The sequence below is a fragment of the Drepanopeziza brunnea genome, assembly GCF_022702325.1.
Source record: "Drepanopeziza brunnea f. sp. 'multigermtubi' strain 214-2 chromosome Unknown ctg6, whole genome shotgun sequence".
Classification (NCBI taxonomy): Eukaryota; Fungi; Ascomycota; class Leotiomycetes; order Helotiales; family Drepanopezizaceae; genus Drepanopeziza; species Drepanopeziza brunnea.
Genome location: NW_027094069.1, coordinates 1,683,009 through 1,707,202, shown reverse-complemented (window position 1 = coordinate 1,707,202; position 24,194 = coordinate 1,683,009). Strand labels below are relative to the sequence as shown.

The 24,194-nt window shown below is 47.5% G+C and overlaps 7 protein-coding genes across 7 annotated transcripts; 5 read left to right on the top strand and 2 right to left on the bottom strand.

Moving 5' to 3' along the window:
* Window positions 1-134: 134 nt before the first annotated feature.
* Window positions 135-1,518, top strand: L3040_004321 (mitochondrial 54S ribosomal protein mL38; the record flags this gene model as incomplete). Its single annotated transcript, XM_007288902.2, has 2 exons — window positions 135-660; window positions 713-1,518. 2 exons carry the CDS (start codon window positions 135-137, stop codon window positions 1,516-1,518), a joined length of 1,332 nt encoding a protein of 443 aa, XP_007288964.1.
* Window positions 1,519-7,830: 6,312 nt separating this feature from the next.
* L3040_004320 (uncharacterized protein) lies at window positions 7,831-13,299 on the bottom strand (the record flags this gene model as incomplete). Its single annotated transcript, XM_007288904.2, has 3 exons — window positions 7,831-8,358; window positions 8,409-12,818; window positions 12,868-13,299. 3 exons carry the CDS (start codon window positions 13,297-13,299, stop codon window positions 7,831-7,833), a joined length of 5,370 nt encoding a protein of 1,789 aa, XP_007288966.1.
* A 704-nt stretch (window positions 13,300-14,003) lies between these two features.
* L3040_004319 (uncharacterized protein) lies at window positions 14,004-16,660 on the top strand (the record flags this gene model as incomplete). The annotated part of the gene is made up of 5 exons (XM_066154556.1): window positions 14,004-14,222; window positions 14,271-16,025; window positions 16,073-16,152; window positions 16,204-16,353; window positions 16,402-16,660. The coding sequence occupies 5 exons, from the start codon at window positions 14,004-14,006 to the stop codon at window positions 16,658-16,660; spliced, it is 2,463 nt and encodes an 820-aa protein (XP_066011937.1).
* A 484-nt stretch (window positions 16,661-17,144) lies between these two features.
* L3040_004318 (uncharacterized protein) lies at window positions 17,145-18,710 on the top strand (the record flags this gene model as incomplete). The annotated part of the gene is made up of 4 exons (XM_066154550.1): window positions 17,145-17,460; window positions 17,525-17,562; window positions 17,661-17,686; window positions 17,744-18,710. 4 exons carry the CDS (start codon window positions 17,145-17,147, stop codon window positions 18,708-18,710), a joined length of 1,347 nt encoding a protein of 448 aa, XP_066011936.1.
* A 190-nt stretch (window positions 18,711-18,900) lies between these two features.
* Window positions 18,901-19,590, bottom strand: L3040_004317 (uncharacterized protein; the record flags this gene model as incomplete). Its single annotated transcript, XM_007288907.2, has 3 exons — window positions 18,901-19,053; window positions 19,103-19,437; window positions 19,491-19,590. The coding sequence occupies 3 exons, from the start codon at window positions 19,588-19,590 to the stop codon at window positions 18,901-18,903; spliced, it is 588 nt and encodes a 195-aa protein (XP_007288969.2).
* Window positions 19,591-20,013: 423 nt separating this feature from the next.
* On the top strand, window positions 20,014-21,000 carry L3040_004316 (uncharacterized protein; the record flags this gene model as incomplete). Its single annotated transcript, XM_007288908.1, has 7 exons — window positions 20,014-20,043; window positions 20,115-20,168; window positions 20,254-20,349; window positions 20,408-20,587; window positions 20,635-20,679; window positions 20,730-20,832; window positions 20,891-21,000. The coding sequence occupies 7 exons, from the start codon at window positions 20,014-20,016 to the stop codon at window positions 20,998-21,000; spliced, it is 618 nt and encodes a 205-aa protein (XP_007288970.1).
* A 1,177-nt stretch (window positions 21,001-22,177) lies between these two features.
* L3040_004315 (uncharacterized protein) lies at window positions 22,178-23,624 on the top strand (the record flags this gene model as incomplete). The annotated part of the gene is made up of 3 exons (XM_007288909.2): window positions 22,178-22,417; window positions 22,471-23,310; window positions 23,364-23,624. 3 exons carry the CDS (start codon window positions 22,178-22,180, stop codon window positions 23,622-23,624), a joined length of 1,341 nt encoding a protein of 446 aa, XP_007288971.2.
* Window positions 23,625-24,194: the final 570 nt, after the last annotated feature.

Here is a 24,194-nt window from a genome sequence, read left to right as displayed (position 1 = left end):
GCGACTTGTTGTTCGTCAATCTCGTAGGAGTTCAAAATATGGCGGAACTTCGGTGGTCCCGGAATAATGTTAGTCCGTGTCACGGCGATATTTGAAATCTTTACAGACATCAACAAGCATCCACAACACCAACTATGCCCGCCTGTCAGAAGGCCGCAAGGCCATTGGCACGATGTCTCCAGAAAACACAGGCCTCGTGCAATTCCGCGAGAGTAACTCGAACCTTCACCAGCTCTTCCCGATCCCATGAAGAAGCTACCACCGAGAAAGTCTCCTTTAAGCCCGTACTCGATCCTGCGACTGTTACGAGTCCGAAGCAAGAACGAGCTCTGTTGAGGACTGGAGTAGTCCCAATCGGATCCAGAAGACGTCGCGCAGCATTGAAAAGTTCCGATAACATTCCGCTCGAGCAATTGCCATATCAATGTTTCCAGGAGGCCAGGAAAGTGCTCGCGGCAGACAGGGCTGAAAAGCTGGAGTTGATCGCTGAAGAACGTTCACGTATTTCGAAGCTACTGGCTACAGATGCTGAGAAAATCAAAGGGGGAGAAAATTCGAAGAATATGAGGCTGGATAGTATGCGGAGGCATCTGGAATATTTGAAGATACAAGCAGACATCAACGATCCCCTGATCAAGAAGCGCTTCGAAGACGGCGAGGGTACGCATATTATCTATTCTAAGTATTTTCAATTGCTAACCACAATTAAAAGGTGACATGAGCAAGCCCATCTACCGGTATCTGGCAAACGAGAAGTGGCGTAAATACCAACGCCCGCTCATTATCCAACGTATAAATCAACTTGGCGTTGTTCCCGATGTACTGCCTTCTTTCGAGCCCACCGCTGAGGTCAGACTTGCTTTCAGGGACCGAAATGTCCAGCCTGGCGATTTTGTTGATTCTCGAGTCAGTGAGGTTCCTTGCCGCTTGAAAGTTCAAGTCTTCGACAAAGGAGAACGATTTGTTAGCGTCATTGTGGTCGATTCAGATGCACCAGGGGAGGATGACAAGTTCAAGTCGCGATTACATTACTTCGCCGTCAACATCCCTATCTCCCCAACAAAGACTTCACTGCCTCTTTCCAAGGTCCCAGAAGACCAGCTCGTCCTACCTTGGCTCCCACCCTTCGCCCAGAAGGGGACCCCATATCACCGGTTTTCTGCGTTTGTCCTCCAGCAGCAGCCTGGCGAGCTTCTTGACGTGGCAAAGTTAAAGGAGAAGTTCCAACGAGACGTGCGCAGGACAAATCAAAGCAAAGAGCACTTCAAACATTTGGAGTGGAGTAAGCCTATCTCCATGAAGAGCGTTGTGCAAAGTCTGAATCTGAGTCCGATTGGGGTTGGCATTTTCCGCAGCTTGTGGGATGAAGGAACTGCTGGCGTGATGCAAAGAGCTGGTATTGAAGGAGCTGACATCGAGTTCAAGAAGAACAAGGTCATTGCGCTCAAGCCAAAGCAGAGGAAGAGAGGATGGGAGGCTAGACATTCTGGCCCGAAGTACAAATCGTTGGAGAGGTAGTAATTTGTATAGGTGTGTACCAATTGTATCAAATCTGTATCATGAGACCCAGGTGTCTCTGCTTTTCCACTCGAGAGACGTTTTCGCTGCCGTCCATTTGGAGATGGGCTAGCTTCCAATCATGATGGCGAGATCGTGGTTAGCCGGGGGGGAGAACGAAGCTCGGATCGACCCGGTCTACCTCAGAACGGCAACCAATATTTTTTTTTTTTCATTTTTTTTTTTCGGTATTATTCAAGTCCATGGAAGCAGAATCGATCCAAGGGATCGTTCGCATTGTACTGGTATGCGCTTCGTTGTATGTCCGTCCATACTCTTCACACACCAGAATATTCTTCTCGTTGGATGAGACCGATTATCGATCAAGGTCATAGACCTTCAATGTTTATCGTCCAACATTGATAATTTCCAATAGGAAAGGCGAATGATGGCAGCGACCCCTGAGTATGTCGCTTATCTTTACGGGCTGTCAACTTTTGGCTACCTGCATTGCTACTATCTTGAAGGACGCGAACGTCATGCTGTTGTGCCTACGCAAGTTGGGGAGATCATATGATGGTCTTTGTCCTGCTATATTATCATGGGTACGAGGGTCCCATAATCGCACTTATGCAGTAAGTATATCATTTGCCAGTTTAACCCCCCCCCCCCCCCTTTGCGCTTTTGGCTTATCAGGTGAGCAATTGCGATGCGTTCGTTTTCAAAGGTCTCATTACTCTTGGTGCGGTTGTCAACTTGTAGTGGCTACACAAATGAGATATTGGATAAGAGAGGAAACGCTTCTCTCATGGTTCCTGTTGTTGCGATACCTAGTCAGCATTAGTATGATTTCTGAGTAAGACAGACTAAAGCTGACTGGTCACAGAGAAGGAGTTAACGGTACTTGGAGCACTTTTATCATTCGGGTCGGTACCCTATCGAATATATATCGAGTTCTTCCTGCAAATTTGTGGCAGGAGACGTGGGTAGTCTAAGGAGCACAGACTTACAACATCACGGCCGAGGGTGAAGCCAGCTTGCCAAGAGGACAGAGGCGGCGTTTTGATTCTTCAAAGTCGTCTGCTTGGAAAAAAGAAGATCAATATCAACTACAGTTGGATTCAAATCTAGGTTACGGGGAAGTAGGGCAATATGGTAGGCTTATGAACCAGCTATTGATGCTGGGAAAATGTTGATTCAGCACTCAGGATTCGATACTGTGGGCTTGGGCTATACAGTCAAGATGGGACCCACTCTCCCCGACCAGATAGTTTCAGAGGTCGTTACCGACAACTGGTGGTTCGGCATGCTTGGGCTTGGGTTCCAGCCCACCAACTTCTCTGGATATGCAGAGCAAAGCTTTACAGGTACCCTGTGAACAAATGGCACGGTACCGAGTATGAGCTGGAGCTATACAGCAGGTGCATTCTACCGTCTCAAGGGCGTCTTGGGAAGTCTTGATATTCGGCGGCTACGATGCCTCCAGAATTATACTTAATCCTAATCCGGTTCACGATGGCAAGTGACAATCTCCGCGATTTGGTGGTTGCAATACGCTCCTTAGTTCTAGCACGGCCTCTGAAAACACTAATTTGCTGTCCAAACCTATACTGGCGTACATCGACTCAGCCGTCTCGGAGTGCTACCTCCCAGCTACAGTATGCCAGCAGTTCGAGAAAGCTTTTGGTCTCTTCATAGATCAGAAGTGAGGACTCCACCTGGTCGACAATTCCACGCACGAGAACTGGCAGCTCTCAACCCAAACATCACATTCACACTTGCCAACCAGAAGGAAGTGGTTCAACACCGGACATAGTGCTACCCTACGCAGCTTTCGACCTCAACGTTACCTCTGCAATTCTACTCAACTCTACAAGCCTGTACTTCCCAGTCAAGCAGACTGCCGACGAAAACACGTATGTTCTGGGGCGAGCGTTCCTGCAAGAAGCGTATGTAACGACGCCCTAAAATTCCCGAACCTTCAATGTCTCTCAAGCCGTCTTTTCAGATAGCACTGCCCCAATTCGTGTGGCTCTGCCAGCTACGCTCCCAACAAATACCTCAATTTCCAACACTGGCTCCGATTCTGATCCAAAGTCATCAGAGACATGGGCGGCTGGAGCAATAGCCGGCATCGCAATTGGCGCCGTCGTCTTGCTTGCCTTCCTCATAACATTGTTTTTTGTCTGTAGGAAAAAAACGCAGCAATGCAGCAGCAAAAGCGTTCAAATCTATAGGAGAGAAAATTCCGACCCAAGTGAGCATTAGCAAGCGAACTCTCAGGAAATGACTCCAGGTTTGAGAAATGGGGCATTCCGATTATGCATCCGCAAGAGTTGCTTGCTAATGTTCTAGTCCAGAGAAGTGGGAGGGGAGATGAGGCTGGGATGCGGGAGCGAGAGGAAGGGGTTCGATTGAGGAGCAGAGGACGCCGATGGCTGACTTGGAGGTTGAGGATAGGGGGCTGGGGTAGGATTTGACGAAGCGAGAGGGAAATTAATTTGACGGAGAAGACGGCCATCTCGAAAGGCATATATAACATTAACCGCGGCTCTGGTGGCATGATGGGGCGTGGCAGACCGTATACTCTGGCGTGTAGTCCTAGTGACTCAGTGGAGAGGCTTAGTACGCCGGCATTGAGGCGGAATAGTATATTTAGGGAAATCGGACTTGATGGATTCTTGAATGCCTAGGCGAGGGTTATATATTGGAAAGAGTGCCGGAAGGTAATTGAATTCCAGGTGCAATAGCTGTTGTACTCAACAGGACATGCATCACTTGTTTTCGCGGATTAGAGCCACAGTTTTAATCTTCTCTTTCTTTCCTATTCCTTGCTCTCTTCCCAGGGTCTGTCTCTATAGCTGGTTTGTATTCTTTACAGCACAAAGCCTTGAGCAAGAAGAGCTTCAGCCTTCACCTCTTTCTTCTCTTCCCCCCCCCTTCAGAAATTCACTGCTTCAGGCACAAACAAAGCCTCTAGCAAGAAGAGCTTCAGCCTTCATTAATCCCTTTCATTTCTTCCCCCTTTCTTAAGAATTCACTGCTTCAGTCATTCACAGAATCCAGATTGTAGCTGTGTATTCAATTAGGTAAAGAGAGTGAATTTGATGTCAATAGCTTAAATTTAAGAATCTGAAGACTAGGCAATGGAAAAAACTTCACCTTCAAGCTATTCTTTTCGTCTCGTTGATCTTCACCAGACGCGAATTGATGCAGTTTAGATGTATGTAAAATTCACTAACATCAGTGAAGTTTACATGCGTTATCAAGCGTATGTATTGAAAAAAATCATAACACTATTAGACATCTTTCCTCTTTTTTCTGGTCCGCGTTTTGTTTATATGTTGGTTTTTTTTACCACTTAAGAGCTGGAGCTATAGAAAGGTTGTACAGTTAATGCATTGCAAATGAATTATTTTGATACAATTTATTTTTAAGAAACTTGCTATAAATTAATTTTTTAATTGAATTTCCATATCGATGCTTGTAGAACTTATCACTGTCATCTTTGTCGTTATATTCATATATATTTAGACCGTTCTTAACTCTATATATATGTCGATCTATTTTTCATAATTCAATACAGAAGCGTGTAATTTTATGTCAGAATAAACTTTTAAAAACAAGAAATAATAAAAGGAAGTATCACTGTCATCTTTGTTAAAATATCAATATATTTTCAACCCGCTGTTAAATTTATCAAAATTTCGATCTGTTTCTCACAATTCAATACAGAAGCACGTAGTTTAACATCAAAATATTGCTCAGGAATCAGAAAGAAAGAAAAGGAAGCAATAAAGCGTTCCTTAAAGCCACTTATAGAAAGGAACTACGTCTAACAGCATACGCAGCTCCCACAGACAGAACAGCAACACCCATCGTTTGCTTTTCTTAAGGATTGGTTTGTTTGATTGTTCTCAAGCAGATAGGGGTGCTGGTTATATACATTTTAGAATTGGCGCTTAGATAGAAAAGTTTATTCCATTCAATCGCTCAATCAACTTCACTATTTTTCTTTTAGTTTCGAATGAATCTTGGTACTAACTTAACCAATGCGTATTTTCACTTACGGACTTTCTGAGTAAGGAAGTTCAAATTTCTAACTTGATGTGAATAAAGGTATACAGATCAGTAGAGAATTCAAGTGACAGCGTCTTTTGATTGACTTTACTATTGTTCTTTCAGTTCTGAGTGAATCTCAGTATCAATTCAACAATTAGTGCTTCTTTTCACTCAAGGGCTGTTTGCGTAAGGAAATAAGAATGTCTGACTTGACGTAAATAAAAAGTGCTTAATTAAGGATTCACGGTTTCCCTGAATTGACTTTACTATTATTCTTTCACTTCTGGGTGAATCTTAATATTAACTTACTTAGTGCTTCTCTTCACCCAGGGACTATCTGGATAGAAAAGTAGAAATATCTGACTTGATATGAATAACAGATGCTTAGATTAGAAATTCAATCCACGGTGTCTTTCAATTGACTTTACTATTGTTCTTTTACTTCTGAAAAATCGTACTATTTACTTAACCAATGCTCCATTTCACCCAGATAATTTTTAGATAGGAAAGTGAAAATGTCTGATTCAATTTAAAAAACAAATGCTCAGATCAGAATTCAATCAACAGTGTCTTTCGATTGACTTTTCCCCTGACTACATTAGGTACGCCGGCCTTGGCACAAGGTAGCTCTCCCTCCCACCTAGAATAGCTTCCTTCCCAAAGAATCATAACCACGAAAAACAGCTATTTCTATTCGTACTAGGTCTCAACCCCGTGTGCATACATCCTATGTGGATACCAAGATTAACCAATGCTCCTTTTCACTCGAGGACAGTTTGAATAGGAAAGTGAAAATGTCCGACTCAATGTGAATAAGGGTACCCGGATTAAAGAATAAAGTGACAGTTTCCTATTGCATTCAATCAACTCGCACGTAATATCTCTCTCAATTTTTAATTCCCTGCGACTCTGACAATGCGACACTTTGAAGCTTGCTATGGCATTCCCTGCCTTGCTTCTTTGGCTTTTCTTTCTCTGACGGGAGCCTTTGTTCTCTTTTCGTAATCCATCCTATCTGTAAAGAAAGGGCGCAATCGATATCAGCACCGCTGTACCACCTTGAAATGATTTCTAGGGTCTTATATGTAACTCCTCAGCTTAGTACGTCGCCGTACCCCGTGGGAGGTCCCAGGGCGGCAGGCTTCGCCCGCCACCTGCCTGACGTTTGTAAATACAATAACACAATAATAATTACTTTCTAACTGTAAAGGCCAGAGGTTTGGGAATTCCGCTTCGAAAGCATTATAATTTGCCGCCTCCTATCTTATTTTATCAAACTATAAACTCTACTAGTACACTAGTAGCGAAATCGAATAGCTCAGTCTCTCTGCCGCTCGTGGACATGTATCGTATGACATGTCACAAATAGTAAATTCGCTAATTTCTATCCGACTAAAGAGGAGACTAGCTATCAATATGATTAGAAGATTCTATCATAACCTTAGAATAGAGAGAGTTTATAAAGGGGAAGGTGCCCCTGAGCAAATTGCCAAGAGCATTGGGCTCTAAGCGAGAAGTTTAGCGAGGTTGTCGTGGGGTTTTAGTTGGGTTTATAGGCAACCTTTGAGGTCTTCCTGCGTATGACTCTTTTTGATGTTGGATATGACTCGGGAAGCTTGAATGTCTTGGACTACTCTTTGGTGATTCCATCTCGTATTCGTTGTGCCTGGGTACCTTGAGGAGTGGATCGGCTTCGGAGGTGTCTAGCTAGGACATCTTGTGGATGTTAACAGAATGCAGTTGCTCGAAGGTGGGCAATTGGAAAGATCTTCGTTTCCCGATTCGAGAGGTTTTATAGAGGGTTCTAGAGTAAATTATAGGTTGGCTCTTCAGTTTCTCTCCTATTTTAGAGGGGGGGAGGTGGGGTGTTGGCTTTGCAGATCGCTCTCGCGGGGTGTTTCTCTTCGAAAGTGAGGTGCAGGGTGATGAGACCAGTTCAGAATGCCGGGAAGTTTGATTGATTTCGAAGCAGTTCCATATTTGGAGCAGCTCCCCAAAGAGAATAATTCGGAGAACGAGTCCTTGCATTGGGCACCAGCTAAACTCTCCAAGTCAGAGTGGAAAGTGAGTTCATTGTCCCAAGACGAGGAAGCTACGAGAAACGGTTGTAGCCTTCAAACCAGGTGGCACGTACTCCTAGTGTAGTATCCCCAAAAACCCATCTGCACATTTTCAAGTGTCCTTACTCCATGCTATACAGAACAAAGCCTGATCGCCACCTTTGTATCTACTTCGGCTTGAAGTGTAGCTCCATTATGATACATCTTCACTTCATTCATCAACAGTACCACCAACCTTTGCTTTCTTCTTGGCCGCAGCACTAACCCACTCCTGCGTCTTCGCCAACACCTTCTCCTTGCTCTTCTTATCCCCATTCCCCTCCTCCCACTCACTCCAGCGTCTGAACCAAGCCACCGCTTGCTTAGGTTTCAATGCCTTGTTTGTCTTCACCATACGCTCGAATACACCACGTATGATATCCTTGTCATTTTGTTGGATTTCCAGATCGAGTAGCTGGTTCCAGATGTCGAGACGCTTGGGGAACGTGGTGAGTAAGGCTTCGAACATGGTGCGACCGCGCTCGGGGGAGCCGACCTTGGAGTGAAACTCGAGGGCGGCAAACTTGAGGGTTATGGCGACGTGAGTGTGGGATGGCAGAGATTGCTTTGCACGGGAGAGGAGGGCACGTGCACGGTCTGGGGAGGAGAGGGTTGAGTGAAGGAAGTGTGCGTAGTTTGCCCAGACGTTGGGGGACTGGGAGAACTTCTTGACGAGGACTTGAAAGAGGTCATCGGCTTTCTGAAATGGGGTCAGTTGTTTATGCTCTGCAGGGTAAGTGGCTGACTTACGCTGTGCTTGCCAGACTGAATGTAGATACTAGTCAGTCTTTCGTAGATCTCCTGAGCGTCGTTGTATTGGCATGCTCTCTTGAAAACCTCCTCTACAGTTTCATCACTGCCGTAAGCATTCTCCAGATTGAGAAGTGCGATCCAGACATTCATCTTCTCGGTCTCCTCGCGGATATTGATGGTTTTGATAGCACGCTCTGCAACTTCTCGCGCCTTGCTGAGCTCGCTTAGTTGCATCTGGAAAGCCATGTATTGGATCCACAGGGTCGATGAGTCTGGTTGTCCGAGCAGGAGACGTTCAAAATCACTGACGGACTGTGGGCCATTAACATCGAGATCACCGGTACGATCGACTGTAATTTCAGCCTTCCTACGCTTCTTCTTCGGCTTCTCGTCTGCGCCTTCGTTATCAGACCCGGCATTGGACTGTTCGTCGAGGACATTGGCAGACCAGTCGAAGCCTCCTGCGCTAAGAGCCGGTGCATCGGTATCGTCCTGAGCGTCAGGCATCTCGAGATCAGATTCCCCTCCTCCTTGGCCCTCGTTGCTGTCAATACTCTCGACATCGAGGTCGATACCCCCATCCTGGCCATCCTCGTCTCCACTGGAATCACCACCGATTTCGATTCCCTCCACCCCATCTAGATCTTCACCGTCGCTGTTGTCCCCAGATCCTGCATTATCCTCAAAGTACGAAGCCTTGAGCCCCAAGCTAATTTGTCTCTTTTCAGCATCGAGAAACACGATCTTGGCTTTGACCTGATCACCTGCCTGGTAAAGACTTTTCACGTCATCAACCCTTTTGTCAGCCATTTGAGTCCGATGGCAGAGGCCGCTGAGGTTATTGGTGCCATCAATGACAATAAAAGCGCCGAATTCCTCAACTTTTCTGATTTTTCCAGTGACAATTTGCCCGGGTCTTAAATCGGCAAAGCTCATGGGGAGCACGTAGTCTTTATCAAGGGCAGAGGCTTTCAAACTCATCTGGACGTTGCCTCTGGATTTGTCAATGCCAATGACCTTACCTTTGACAAGCTGATCAACCTCGTACTCGGACTGCCAGTCTTTGATGAACGAATCGGAGAGATCCGCAACCTTAACCAAGGCATCGACTTTCCCACCCAAGTTGATGAAGAGCCCCGCTTCGGTAATGTTTTTGATGAACCCGCGCACAATGTCGTTGGGCTTCAATTGCGAAATTTCCGAGATCTCAGGATCCTTTACTTCAAGAGAAGAGCTCAATACTCTTGATGGCCGAGTCGACAGTCTGATCTTTTTGTTTGGCAGGTCGACATCAACGACACATACTCTGACAATCTCACCCTTTGAGTACTTTGTAGGATCGGCTTCTGAGTAGTCATCTGCGAGGTCGGTAAGGTTGACTGGAGCCGATAGATTATCGCTGAGCTGCACCATGATGTGTCTCTCAGTAGATTTTGTGACCTTTCCTGTAACAACCATCCCCTTGCTTAAACTCTTCAAGGTGATAGGTCCTGAAGATTGACTTGATAACGCAGACAAATCCAAACGATTGTTTCCAGCATCGACATGTTTGACATGGACTTTAATAGCGGATCCAATGGGGAAGTGTGTCTCCAAGTTCTTTAATTTGGACACGTCTTCTGAGAGCTCTAAGGCTGGAATGCGTCCACGGACATTGGGAGACAGATTCACCCAAACGTATTCTTCCTTGATGTTGTTGACGTAGGCGACCCATGAGGATCCGACCTTGACCTTATCGAGTGCCAGGGGTTCTTTGGGGTCGTCATTCTGGTCGCTTGGCTTTGCGGATAACTCGAAAACCATAGTTTTGCCAGAGCGATGCGAGATTGGCAAGAATCGATGATTCTTGGCATCGTGGATACCCAGAACACGGACATTCAAGATCTGCTTTGGCGAGAATGATCGCACTGGCCTCTTGCGGTCCTTGATATCATCGAATGAATCGAAAATTTGCGAAACATCTATACGACCTTGGATATTGTCGGCAAGTTGAACATTGATCTGAGTTTCCTTTACAGAAGATATTTTTGCTTTCGTCAATCTTCCCTGCGTCAGATCGTCGAGACATGTAAGTGTGGTATCAATTGGGTTTACTGCTTCCTGATTGATACTACCAGATGAAACAGGTGTTTCTGGTTCGACTCTCTCCTTCGATGCGGCATCAACCATTGACAATTGGAACTGCCTCTGGCCATGATCTACTCGGGTGATCTTGACCTGTAAAGTCTGAAATTTCTTCATTCCGAAGTCTGGAAGACGGATAGCTGCCTCTGGCAACTTGACCTTTGGCAGTAAACCAGTGAGGCCTCCCGCAAACTGAACGAATACAGCCGTCAAAGTTATGTTCTTAACGAATCCATGGACAACCTTGTCCTCCTTCACGTCCTCGAAGCTTCTCAAGAGGAGCTTGGCTTTAGCATCCTTCACAAGATTTGGCTTGTTCGTCAAGATGATCAGGCGTTTGTTTTCGTACTTGCCGAGAACCACTAGATCGGTCAAAGTCTGTCCGACCCTGATCTTCTTGAGAGCGGATGCATTCTTTTGTGATGACCCATCAGTGAGCTGGCCGATCGGAAGGGTGGCACGAATTCCATGTAAGTCGAGAGAAATGTTGTCGTTGGACTTCTCTGTAACCACAGCGGAGACAACCTCGCCGAGCTTCAGCTTCTTGAACGCAGCTTGCTGAGCAAGGCCAAACGCCGCAGGATCCTTGCAAGATACTATCAATTTCTTGGCTTCTGGATCAACTTTGACAACGTGCACATTGACAACTTGACCAACTAAAAAATGTTGGGATGGATCCTGGATGTATGCCTCGCTCATTTCGGCGACCGGAAGGAAACCACGGATAGTCCCATAGAACTGCACCACGGCACCAGTAGAGAGGATGTTAACGATTGTTCCAGGGCTTTGCATGCCGACTTTGATATCGTCGTAAGAGACAAATAGAGCTGCATCCGAATTTACCAAGGTTTTCTTAAGAGTGAGTCGAATCTGTCGTTTGCCGGGGTCGGTGGATAGAACTCGAGCCATGACCGTCGAGCCCTCCTTAAACTTCTTCTCCGGACGGAGTAAGTGAACGTCTGCCATATGGGCTTCTGGAACCAGACCAGATATCCCATCAGCCAAGTTTACCAGCAGTCCTCCCACGCCTCGTTCGTTCACAACAATCTTCTCCACTTTTCCCTTGACCACTTCGCCGATGGATAAATCCTCGACTCGTAGGAAGGGCTGCGCAAGGATCGATGGCTCCAAGGATACAATATAGAGTCCATCAAGTGCGTTGTATCCAATCAGTCGCCCCCGATGAACCGATCCGGTCTTGAAAGGACCAGAGGTTTCTGCGAGAGTTTCAATCTTGCCATCCTTCACTCTGGAAATATGAACAAATCCGGCGACACCCTTGACACCCACGTCAACAAAAAGTCCCATTCCTGGCTCCACCTTCTTGACCTTTACTTCCTCAACGAAAGAAGAGAGAGGCAAGATATCGAGAGGGTTTTTTAGTTCACTGTTCAGAAGCCCTTGTAGAGACGAGAGCGACAAGACATGGTCCAATAGAGAGACCCCCAGTTTAGCGGGCTGTGAATTCGGGAAAGTGCATATTAATCTTCCCTTGACTTTCGACCCAATCTTGTATTTCTTCTCCAGATCTTTTCCACTTGCGCCAGCGCCCGAATGCATCAAATCCGCGGTCACATCAAGCGAGCCCATGACTTTCCCAGAGATTCCTCTCAGAGTGATTTCTGAGACCAAGATTTCGACAGCGGTACCTGGCAGGAACGCATCGATTGTCGGAGCATCGGAAAGGTATTTTGGATTCTTTGAGTTGGCGATCTTCTGCGGGTCCACGGATAGTTTGACGGTTTTCCCACTCGAATTCAGACCAAGAATCGTGCACAAGAAAACAGCACCTTCCTCTATGCTCGAAAGAGCCACTCCATAACCAACTTCATTGGAAGACATGAAACCTTTCACACCGAGTTCGGGGAGACCAAGATCCATGATAAGTCCGTGATCTTCCACGCTTGCAACTGATGCCATGAGGGTATTGTTGGTGACCACATTCTGTACTGCGATGTTGGCATTTGATTGCTGTGGTCGAAGAGATAACTCGATGTGTCTCTTAGCCTTTGACCCGGCAGCCTCGTCGTCCTTGGTAGAAACAACGTATGCTCGAAGGTATTGCCCGATAGAAAACAATTTCTTCAGGTTCACATCCTTCAGGTCTGTCTCATCCTCGTCTTCTCCTTCCTGCGCAGCAATGGCCTCGATCCGTTCAGTAATCTTGTCCGAGATCGAGGTTATCGGCACGTATCCAGTGAGGTTATTAGGCAACGAAAGAGCTACATCGAGGTCATTGATTTGAGAAACTTGGCCCAAGACTAGTGACCCTGGGACTATCCGCTGCGATACGTTAGATGTGCAAGACTCTGACTTGAGTATCCCAGCTTACCGTGTAACTCAGGCCCTCAATCCTAACATTTTTCTCCTCAACTTCAGCAGCTTCACTGCCCTTATTTCCCTTGCCTTTCACTTTCTTCAGCTTGTGCTTCTTCTTTGCGGCCGGCTCGCCATTCACGCCAGCTTCAACGGACTTGGAGTTTGCGCCTTGTTCGAAGAGAACATCCCGAGTAGCTTCAATTTGAATTTGTTTGTGCTCCAAGGGCGTCAAAAGACTTGCGCCACCTCTAGGAAAGGCGACCTCTTCATCTTTAGCTTTCGATATTTTGGGGACATAAGGAATTTTTGATTTCGTGGTGTTCTCCCCATCCTCCTCTGCTCTTGGCCGTTTCGATGGTCGCGTGTCGGCATCAGCAGTGTTTCGAGAGCGTGCAAAAGACTCGTTAGTCGGACCGGTCTTCCTCTTCTTATCAATGGGCGCCATCTTGTACATCCAACGTCGGGTGTTGGTATGTGACTTGTCGCGAGTTGTTCCGCCTACACGTAAAATGCAAGTGCCGCGAAGTTGGGGACTTTTTTTTTTTTTGCGGGCGAGGCGGGGACTAGCGCCGGAATACAGTGGTGCAGCCAAGACCGAGACTGTGAGTTGCATGTACCTATGTTTTGTACTTGGTATTTTTGATATTGGGATAACTGCGGTATACGGAATGTGTATGTTTATATTGACCATGAAAGAGTTACCTGTTCTAACTATGGACCTCGTCAGGTACATTAGGCATCTTTACAGATAACATTGGCAAGAACTCCGAATTGAAGTAGTTCTCTTTGCTCAAGCCTCTAAAACCATTGCCTAAAGCTTTTTTACGTTCCTGAGTACCATGTGTCTTCTACTGTATTCTGCTCATAAATCGAGGATTGCCTACGAAGTAGGTACCTAGGAGTGAAGTACCAAGTCAGAAGCTCCCACAAGACATTACATAAGCCGGGTCTGTGAGTATTGAGGGGCCTCGGGCTATCCAAGTTGTGTGGCATCAGGCTGCCAAGTCACCCGCAAGATACAATCCAGCCGTCCAAAGAAAGACATCTGTCTGGTAGTGCATCTCCTCTGATTTTTTACGACCGCCACGTCCCCTTCAAACCTATTGCTCGCTCGGCGTGGATCCAGGTCTGCGTGTGCCATCCTGTTTAATGGGCCCTTTAAGGAAATCAAAACGAGCCAGAACGAAGTCTCCCAGCGAGAATGATCCGGCTGGCAGTTCAGGTCAAACGCCACTCGAGGAAAGCTCCCCGACCACGGTGAAGCCTTCGAATCCTATAGTCGAGACTTCAAGCGACATTCCGGGTACAAAAGATGAAGTCCCGACCCGTTTGAAGGGCGTCAAGCCCGAGTCGAGCTCTTTTAAACCTGTCTGTCGATCTCACCGTGCAGTATTGCCTGACTGACACCATGCGCAGCTTAAAACGAGGGCAAGTTGGTACGGCACTTGGCCTAGGAAATCGATGGCCTCCACTCAAGTAGCAAGGGAATCGATCCTTGCAGACAAGCCGACGAACTCATCAACCGTGGATTTAAGTCGATTTGAGCCCAAGAAATCCCCGCCCACGAGACCTTCTATCTCAACTACCAGGCCACCTTCAATGTATCTTGGGAAGAGCAAGGAGACTTTAGAAATCACCATGGGAGGAACTATGGACGTTGATGGACCAACAGACAAGAATGAAAGGAAATCCGACCCTTCTTCCCTGACGGGAGAAGTATCTACGGCCGAAGAGGCACCAGCAAAGGCCCTAAAAGCTCAAGAGAAGTCTTCTGAAATTCAAATCCCACCACAGGCTGGTAAAGATCCTCCGAGACCTGCAACATCGTCAGGTTGGCTGGGAGGTTGGCTTAGCAGACCTACAGGAGAGGTGCCGACTGTCCCTGATAAAGCGCCTGAGATCGCCCCAAGCGTCGAAATTGGGGATATGCCAACAGTCGAAGAACAGGTCACTGAGCCTGTAGTAGCTGCTCAGGAAGAAGACGCTTCAAAGCCAACTATACCGCCCGCGGCATCAGGCTCCTGGTTTGGCCTATGGTCAACTGCAGCACCCTCAGTTGCGACGGAAGCTCCGAAACAAGAGATTCCCGTCAAAGTCCCGGAAGATGACCAAGAAACTGCTATGGCCGATGCCCCGACTCCTACGACTTCTAAGCCAGTCCCGGGTGCCCCGGCTGCTGGCTCAAGTTGGGCGTTCTGGTCCACTGAACCATCCAAGAAGACAGATACAATGCCGAATAAACCCGAAGCTTCTGGCGAAGTTGCAGTCGCTGGAGATGCTTCTCAACACAAACCACAACCGGCGAAAACGGCGACTGTTAAAGAAAGTAAGAAATGGCAGTCGAGTAAAAGAGGACGACCACAGTCGACCGAGAACGATGCTGCGGTGACAGTAAACCAGGCCGCGGCATCGATAGCCAAAAATCCCTCAAGCCCTGCACCATCAAAAGCAAAGACTTCGCCCCCGAACCTGCTTATACCTTCGGTGAGAAGCACTTATAGACTTGTAGAGAATCCCTCGATACTACAACAAATCTCCCGGCTACTATTGCGCGGTCAGCAGAAACCTGTGAAGCACGTTTTTCTCACAAAAGAGCCACCTAAGATCAAAAAAGCGCTTGCAATCGGCATTCACGGTCTATTCCCCGCCCCTCTCCTTAGAACAGTAATTGGTCAGCCAACAGGTACATCTATTCGATTTGCCAATCATGGAGCGGAAGCAATCAGGAGATGGACAGATCAGAACGGGTCTGTTGATTGCGAAATCGAGAAAGTAGCACTCGAGGGCGAGGGCAAGATTGCCGAACGGGTTGATAACTTGTGGAAGCTTTTGCTCAACTGGATTGAACATGTCAGGAAGGCCGACTTCGTGCTAGTTTCTTGCCATTCGCAGGGAGTTCCTGTGGCGCTGATGCTAGTAGCTAAACTGATAGAGTTTGGCGTCGTGACAACGGGGAAGATTGGAGTTTGTGCAATGGCCGGAGTGTCGCTGGGTCCCTTTTCGGACTACAAGTCTAGGCTTTTCAGTGGTTCAGCCGGCGAGTTGTTCGAATTTGCAAACCCCCACAGTACCGTGTCTAAACGATATGAGGACTCTCTCAAGGTGGCTGTGAAGTATGGGGTTAGAGTCACATATTGCGGTTCTATTGACGACCAACTGGTGTCATTGGAGGTACGAAAACCGAACTCCCATTGACAGAAAGCACTAACATCGACCAGTCCTCCATATTCTCTACAGTCAGCCATCCTTACATTTTCAGAGCAGTTTTTGTCGATGGCCGGATACATGCTCCTGACTTGTACGTTACCCTTGCTTGAATTTTAAGATCAGCTCATTAACTCCGTGGCAGCCTCTCACATCTCGTCGGATTTGCACTGAAGCTACGCAACCTTGGTGTATCCGACCATGGGCTCATCAGAGAACTTTCAGCGCCTCTCGCAGGTAGTCTGTATACCGGCGAGGGCCATTCACGACTTTATGACGATGGAAATGTTTACGAGTGCGTACGCGATTTCGCCATTAATGAGTATTCGCTAATCAAACATAGCCTTGCGGTCGAGTACGCCCTGGAGACAACTTCGGTAGGCGATGTCCCACTGGATATCAAGAAGTACGAGATCCCAACCAACGCAAATCCATATATGTTGCCATGGATAATGCGGGGTCTTCTAGAAGAAGACTTTGTAAAGACGGAGCTCGATCATGAGACAACAGAGCTATTGAAACAGTTTGATGATTGGAAGCCTGCGACCAAGGTCCTTAAGGACGTCAAGTACAGACTTGAGGCTGTCAGGTCCAAGCTATGAAATAGGGAATGCGATTATGATATAGAACACGGATAACAGGCGCTCGGAGGTACAAACTTGGGCTAGATCCCTAGAGGGGCAGGATTTGGCGTTGAGAAGTTGTAGATGGCATTCGCCAACAGAATGATACCCGTACATAAGAGCATCCTAAAGGCATGAGGGCGATGTTGAGTGATGTAAGAGCCCACCCGAGATTCTCGTTACCTGAATTCGCAGACAAAGACAAAATGGAAGGGTCCGGAAAAAGTCCGGTCCGACCCCACCTGACCCCCAGGGACCCCTTTTTCTTACGTAGCGTCGGGGTTGTTTTGAACCTACGGAGGTATAACTAGTACCTGAGGCTGCAACGAAAACAAACCATCCACTTATATCCGTACAGATATCAGTACAACACCTTCACGACGCTCTTTATGATTTTGGGTATTTACGGCGCATATTTTTTTTTTGATATTGGCACATATTATCCAAACCGGCAGTCCTTAACATGAATCTCTTCGGCAACAAGAATTCTGGCATCAAGCCTGTTAGGGGGGTAGTCCGAACAATTCGAGTCCAAAGTGAAGTGCAGCCGACAGCACTACCCTCTGCCCAGAGACCAAGACATGAACCTCCTCAGAGATCTCAGCAATCACAAGCCACACCAGCTCGAGTGTCTCCTTCATCTTCGACCGCCAGTCCTGCTCCGTCCTCAGATCAGCACGCGTCCTCCCATCTGCGACCTCCGAAGCGCAAGGCAGATCAACGTGTTCAAAGTGACAGCGATGACAATGAAGATGGCGGGGATAAGAACGGCATCTTTGGTAGGCCCTTCGACACAAACAAGTACAAGCGCCAGAAAAATGATCACCCTGTTGACTCCAGGAGGACTTTGCGCCGCAAGGAAGCTTTCTCTGAAGCTGATGGTGGGGGGTTCAAGATGATCCATGCTATGGATGCGGTTCCTATTAACAAGGATGGCTGCCCCAAATCTTCTTTGAAGCGCTTTAAAGTGTTTTTGCAGTACCCGGGTGCCTCTCAGCTGGAAAGGTTGGACTATCATATCCATGGCAATTATATGACCAAAGCTGACATTGAACGATGCAGATTTGATCTCATCCCTGGCAAAGACAAAATTGATTCAATCAAAGAGATCTGCGAAATTGCCCAGATTGTGCGGGATGTTTACTTAACGGCCAGTCAAGCCAAAGCGTTTAGCAGTACCCTCCGTCCTCTGGAGGCAGCAAACAACGAAATAGGAACAAAGGGGCTAGGCAAAGAGACGCTACAGAAATTCGGAATCGCAGTCGAGAATTATAACAAAGCGGTCAGAAGCCTTTTTAAGAATGGTTCACTGGCCAAGAACCTCGAAAATTTGCATGATCTCCCATATAATATGATCGAGTTCATTCTAAGACAAGGCTACGATCGAGCTGTCTCGCCCCAGGTTGACTTGTTACAATTTTATTCCGCAAAAGACAACACTTACGGCGAGCTCCTCTGTCCGTTCGTCAGCCGAGTCCTCGGCGAGACTGGGCTCAAGTCGGACCAAGTTTTCGTGGATCTGGGCTCTGGCGTTGGAAGTGTCGTCTTGCAGGCCGCGCTGCAGTTCGGTTGTGAGAGCTGGGGCTGTGAGATAATGCCGAAGGCCTGTGAACTCGCAGATAAGCAACTGGCTGAATTTGCTGCCCGTTGCCGCCTCTGGGGACTCCAGACCGGCAAAGTTCATCTTGAAAAAGGCGACTTTCTGGAAAACGATGTGATCAAAGCTGCGCTACGAAAAGCAGATGTCGTTCTGGTGAACAACAAGGTTTTCAGTTCTGAAACCAACGAAGCGCTCCGGTATCTGTTCTTGGACCTCAAAGATGGATGCCATATCGTCTCCTTGCAGTCATTCGCCGTTGGGAATGGGCGCAACGAGAACGATTTGGCAAATTTGATTCAGAACAAGATTACTGGTGTTTTCTTCGACAAGGATATTAGCTGGACGAACGGCACTGGTCAGTACTTCATCGCCACGAAGGACCAAGGCCATCTTGACAAAATCAGCGCTGCGAGCAAGCTACGCTCGTGATCCTATCATTCGGTCGGTTTTCATGTCCATACAGCGAGTTGTGAAGGAGCGTGCGTAAAGATTGATGAGGGACGACAATTGAAGAAAAGAATGTAAAATACTAACAGTGAACGAAAACAGCGTTAGCGGTGGAAGTCCGCGCTGAATCAATACACTATGATACCCAAGCCTCGTCTGCCATAGAAGCATATCATCCAAATGCCTTGTTCATTTCCTCCGCTTCCCTACCCTTGCGGGCCATCCATCGGTCTATTAACTCCTTATTCTCAGCCTTGAGACCATTGACCTTCTGCTCAGACAAATTCAGCTGCAAGTTGAGCGAAATAACCTCATCATGGACGTCCTCGTATACGTAAGCCATGTATCCACCTGTTGCCCGACAGCACACCTACATCTAAGAGCTTTGTCTTTCCCCGTAACTCCTCATCCCTATCCTTCAGCTTCTGGGCGAGGTACGAACGTTCCCTAGACAGCTCATCCACCTGCTTGGACTCGGATCTACTCTTGACTTTCAGCTTGCTCAGCTCAGCCTCGGCGGTCTTGATTCGCGACTGAAATTGCCCGTTCGAGCGCAGTGCTTCTGCCAGGTCCCATCTTATCTGCGCCGTATTATCGTTCGTACTCGCCGGCGTGGTTGGATCTCGCGGTTTCGCGCCGGCGGTCTCCGCGGATGTACGTGCGGCTTTCTCGGCCTCGAGTTCTGCTGTTCGGTCTAGGAGGTTCGTGACTATATATTACTGCATTAGGCTGTAAAGTTCGAAGAGGTGTTGGGGAGCGTACAGGCAGATATCAAATCGGCGTCGAGCCTCTGGTAGCTGGCTCTCTCTCGCTGGTCCCGCTCCTGCAGGTTCCGAATATACTCATCTCGCCACGAAGTCATGTTGCGCCTGTGTATGCTGCAGATACAGTAGATGCAAGGTCTAAATTACAACCTACATTTCTTACCTAGAAGACGTTAGGATGGTGCTTGTTGCAAAGTGACTTTAGTCCAAGGCTGAACTTTGAGCTTGTAACGAGGTAAGGCTGCTGTTTCGGGGGGCTGGCCTGTCATGAGCTCTGGTCGCTCCGTAAGCGGTGAACCCCAAGTGCACTGGAGAGCTCCCTCATAATCATCCACCTCCTCGAGCATTGATATTATCTCCGCTCTGCAACCACCTCTTGTCTAGTCCTGAGTCAGAAATTTGAGAAGTTAGAGGGTTTAATAGAAAATCCCAGGGCTGATAGGACAAGAGGGAAGAAGGCCGATATCCTTATTGTCCTTGTGATCGCGCATCAGCCGCCCTCTCCAGCCTCTCTCCTCACAATGGCGTCCAGAAAGAAGGTTTTGCTCAAGGTAGGAGGCCTATGGTCGCTCAGTTGTGTCTGTATGTGTCTGTTTGAGTGCAGAGCTAACTGGGTATGCAGGTCATTATCTTGGGCGATAGCGGTGTCGGCAAGACGAGTTTGATGAACCAATATGTACATGCCCCCCCCCTCCTTTCGACCCCCAGACTTCTGCACATAACACATTGCCTGCCGACATGGAGGACTGATGATTGGGCAGGTCAACAAGAAGTTCAGTGCAAGTTACAAGGCGACGATTGGGGCGGATTTCCTCACGAAAGAAGTGTTGGTTGACGATAGACTTGTCACTATGCAGGTGAGGCCCCTACCTCCCTCGTTGGAACATACATGGATGGATTACTGATGGGACATAGCTTTGGGATACGGCAGGCCAAGAGAGATTCCAATCGCTGGGTGTAGCGTTCTACAGAGGTGCCGACTGCTGTGTTCTGGTGTACGATGTGAACAACTCGAAGAGTTTCGACACGCTTGATAGCTGGAGGGATGAGTTCCTGATCCAGGCTTCCCCTCGAGATCCCGATAGCTTTCCTTTTGTGAGCTATGGCACAAGCTGAGTGGGAATTGGGGCTAATTGGTATAGGTCGTGCTGGGAAACAAAATCGATGTGGAGGAGAATAAGAGAGTGGTATGTTTGAGACGCTGAAGCCGTGGGGACGTTGGCTAATATTGGTTCAGATATCGTCGAAACGGGCCATGACCTTCTGCCAGTCCAAAGGCGGAATTCCATATTTCGAGACTAGTGCAAAGGAGGCTATCAACGTAGAACAAGCATTCGAGGGTTAGTCTTCTTACATCTCCTCTGGTCTGACCTTCCACTTACTAACAGTTCTCTACAGTCATTGCAAGAAACGCCTTAGCCCAAGAAGAATCCGAGGAGTTCAGCGGCGACTTCTCAGACCCCATCAACATCCACATCGAGAACGACAGAGACGGTTGCGCATGCTAGAGAAGAAGAACCAGACGGGGTATTTTCTTTCTTTCCTTCTACGTGCGTCCTGCCCATTTTTTCCTGGTCTTCGGAACGGCCTTGAATTGCGTTTTGTGCACCGGGCACCTTTCCGGAGCCACGCTCATGTAATGGGCGGGCACGGCCAACCAAAGTTCGGGTGTACATAGGAATCAGTATTGGCGTTTTGGTGTCTGCGTCTCCTTGTCTATACAGAATGCATAATGGGTTTTACAAGAAGGCTCTCTTGTCGCCTTCTGTTGGTCTGGCCTGTGAGAGGTGATGCTGGAAACGTCTAGTCTCATGGAACCTGGAGAACTCTCCTGGCAGTGTGTTTTCAAGCTCTTGTCGTCATGGTAAGGCACGTGTAGACTCTCACACAGCTACTACTAGCTACCATAAGTCGATCCATATATAAACTTACACAGTGGATCTGTGTTACCTTCGCGGTATCTTCAACATCGCTTAACATTCGTCTTTCTCGGGCTCATTGCGGCTTGATCAAGGGTGTAACTTGAACTGCAAAAAATCATAGCCTCGCAACGCATCAAGTTTTATCTTCGCTGGGAATAATCATTCATGCCATACACATATATATGTATACCATATATATATATATATATATATATATATATATATATTTATACGAAGTATAAGAGCCAGGCTGCACTGCATGAGGAAACGGAAATTGGTTTTACGACTTTATTTAGCTCACCCCATGAAGTCAAGAGTAAAGTACTATGCTCACTATAGAGCATGACATGGTTGGGCTGCCAGTGCCAGCCAAAGCTATCGCCGGAAAGCCGTATCGGAACTGCCCGCCTATCGCAAACAAGGGGTATGAGTGCGGAATAGGTACAAGTGCAGGGATAGCGAAGATACGTTTCGTCCAAGAGATTCCACCACCACAATTCGAAATACCTACTTCACGCACTGCCAAACATTTGTCGTTCCTACCTATGATCTTCTGCCAGTCCTGCATCAACATAATCGATCTCGGATGATAGACACAGTGCATCATCATATATGCCTAATGAGACGTATAGTGCTGGCCCTTCCATGACACCAGCATTCGTCACTTTCCGACCCCCATGACAGAAGCTTAACAAATCTACTTTCTAAGTCCTCTTAACGATAAGAGCTGCACACGCAAGCAACGACGCTTGCTGGGAATATCATGAGTGCACAAGAGCCTCCCGTGCTGCTCGGGGTGGCTGCTGAAGAGTTACCCCGAGACCAATCGATGGAGTACCACAACAGGCAGTCGGCGGCTTCCGTGAGGCCGGCGCTGAAGCCGCTGAAGCCGAGAGGATTTCGGGCTCTCGTTGGCTTGGAGAATATGGCACGCCGAACCCTGGGAATCTTCCTGCTGCTAGTGACAGTGATTCTGTGGACCGCGTCCAACTTCTTGGCCAGTGTAAGTTATATACTTGCTTCTAGGCCAGCTGTGACTTGCTGACACTCTCCGAGTATATATTCGCAGACAAAACCTACTCCAAGCCCTACTTCGTCACCTATATCAATACCTCGTTCTTCGCCATCTCGTTGATCCCCATATTCCTCCGGATATCTCATGAACATGGCTTCTCACATATCAAGAACTCCTTGGTGATATTTTGGGAAGGCAAGGGAGATTATGCGCCAGTTGGAAGCAAGCCTAGGGACGATGACGAAGTCGAAGACTCCATGTCAGCTTCTCAGACCCGACTTCTGGTGGACAATGATGTCGGTCCAGCTCTGACATTGACGGGAGAGCCTCAACCTCCGGAAGAAATGCTCAGTGTACCAGAGACGGCATGGCTCAGTCTGGAGTTTTGCCTTCTTTGGTTTGGAGCCAATTATCTGGTTGCGGCTTGCTTGGAATATACCAGCGTGGCCAGTTCTACGATCTTGACATCTACGAGCAGTATCTGGACACTGGTCTTCGGGGCTCTGGTGCGGGTCGAGCACTTCTCATATAAGAAACTCATTGGAGTTTTGGCATCCTTGGCTGGGATTGTTTTGATCTCATCAGTGGATCTTGCTGGTGAGGATAACGACGACAATCGTGGGAACTTTCCCCACAAGTCACAAGGAGAGATAGCAATCGGAGACGCCATGGCTTTCGGAAGTGCTGTTATGTACGGCATCTACACCGTTGTCATGAAAAAGAAGATTGGGAATGAAGACCGCGTGAACATGCCACTATTCTTCGGACTGGTTGGGCTTTTCAATGTCATTTTCATGTGGCCGGGCTTTATCATACTTCACTATACTGGAGTTGAAGAGTTTGGTCTGCCACCTACTGGGAAGATATGGGCCATCGTACTGGTAAGTATACTTCTATAAGCATGCTTGGGCGGGCATTCCTGACATCGATACAGCTGAACTCGGCATCGTCTTTCATCAGCGACTATGCTTGGGCTTACGCCATGCTCCTCACAACTCCGTTAGTGGTAACAGTGGGACTATCCATGACAATCCCACTGTCATTGATCGGTCAAATCATCCTCAACACTCAATACTCCAGCGCGTTGTATTGGGTTGGGGCTCTTGTCGTCCTCCTCTCGTTCTTGTTCATAAACCACGAGAGCAAGGAGGATCAGCCGCGGCCTATCCGTGAAGGTTTTGATGAATTTGCCTGAGGCAGCCGCTCGCACTAGAAGAAGATAATGAAATGGTTAGAGAGTTTGGCAGGGATAGATCTGAGACTGACATATGCAGGTGTTGGCATCCCGTTGGAATATGCTGAGCTGGAAAAGACACTAAAAGCAGACCCGGTCGCAATAGAGACTGGATAACTCGGTGTCCAAATTACCAAACCTCGTATTAGGTGACAGAGGAACGATCTCTGGATGGCAGGTAGAGGTAGATATACCATGGGCGTTGTTGTAAGTATTTTTCAAGATCAGACACCTTCGAAAGTTCTTGTATAGACAGACACAATGGAGCCTGTTCTGGAGGGTCAAGGTGGTCATGGTAGTAATGAAGGCCAACGAAATTATGCTCCATAATGTTTCCTATGTACTGTGGAACTCTGTTGCTTCTTGTATGTCGATCGATAGCCAATTGAATTACGCTCAAGAACGGTGGCTGTTGGATCTGTATGTGGTGTTTTTTTTTTTTTGGTTGATGTTCTTGCCTTGTATACGAAAAGTGAACGCGTGCTTTCGTCCATGTCTCATATCTTAGCGACGATTCCCTTACTGTTGCGA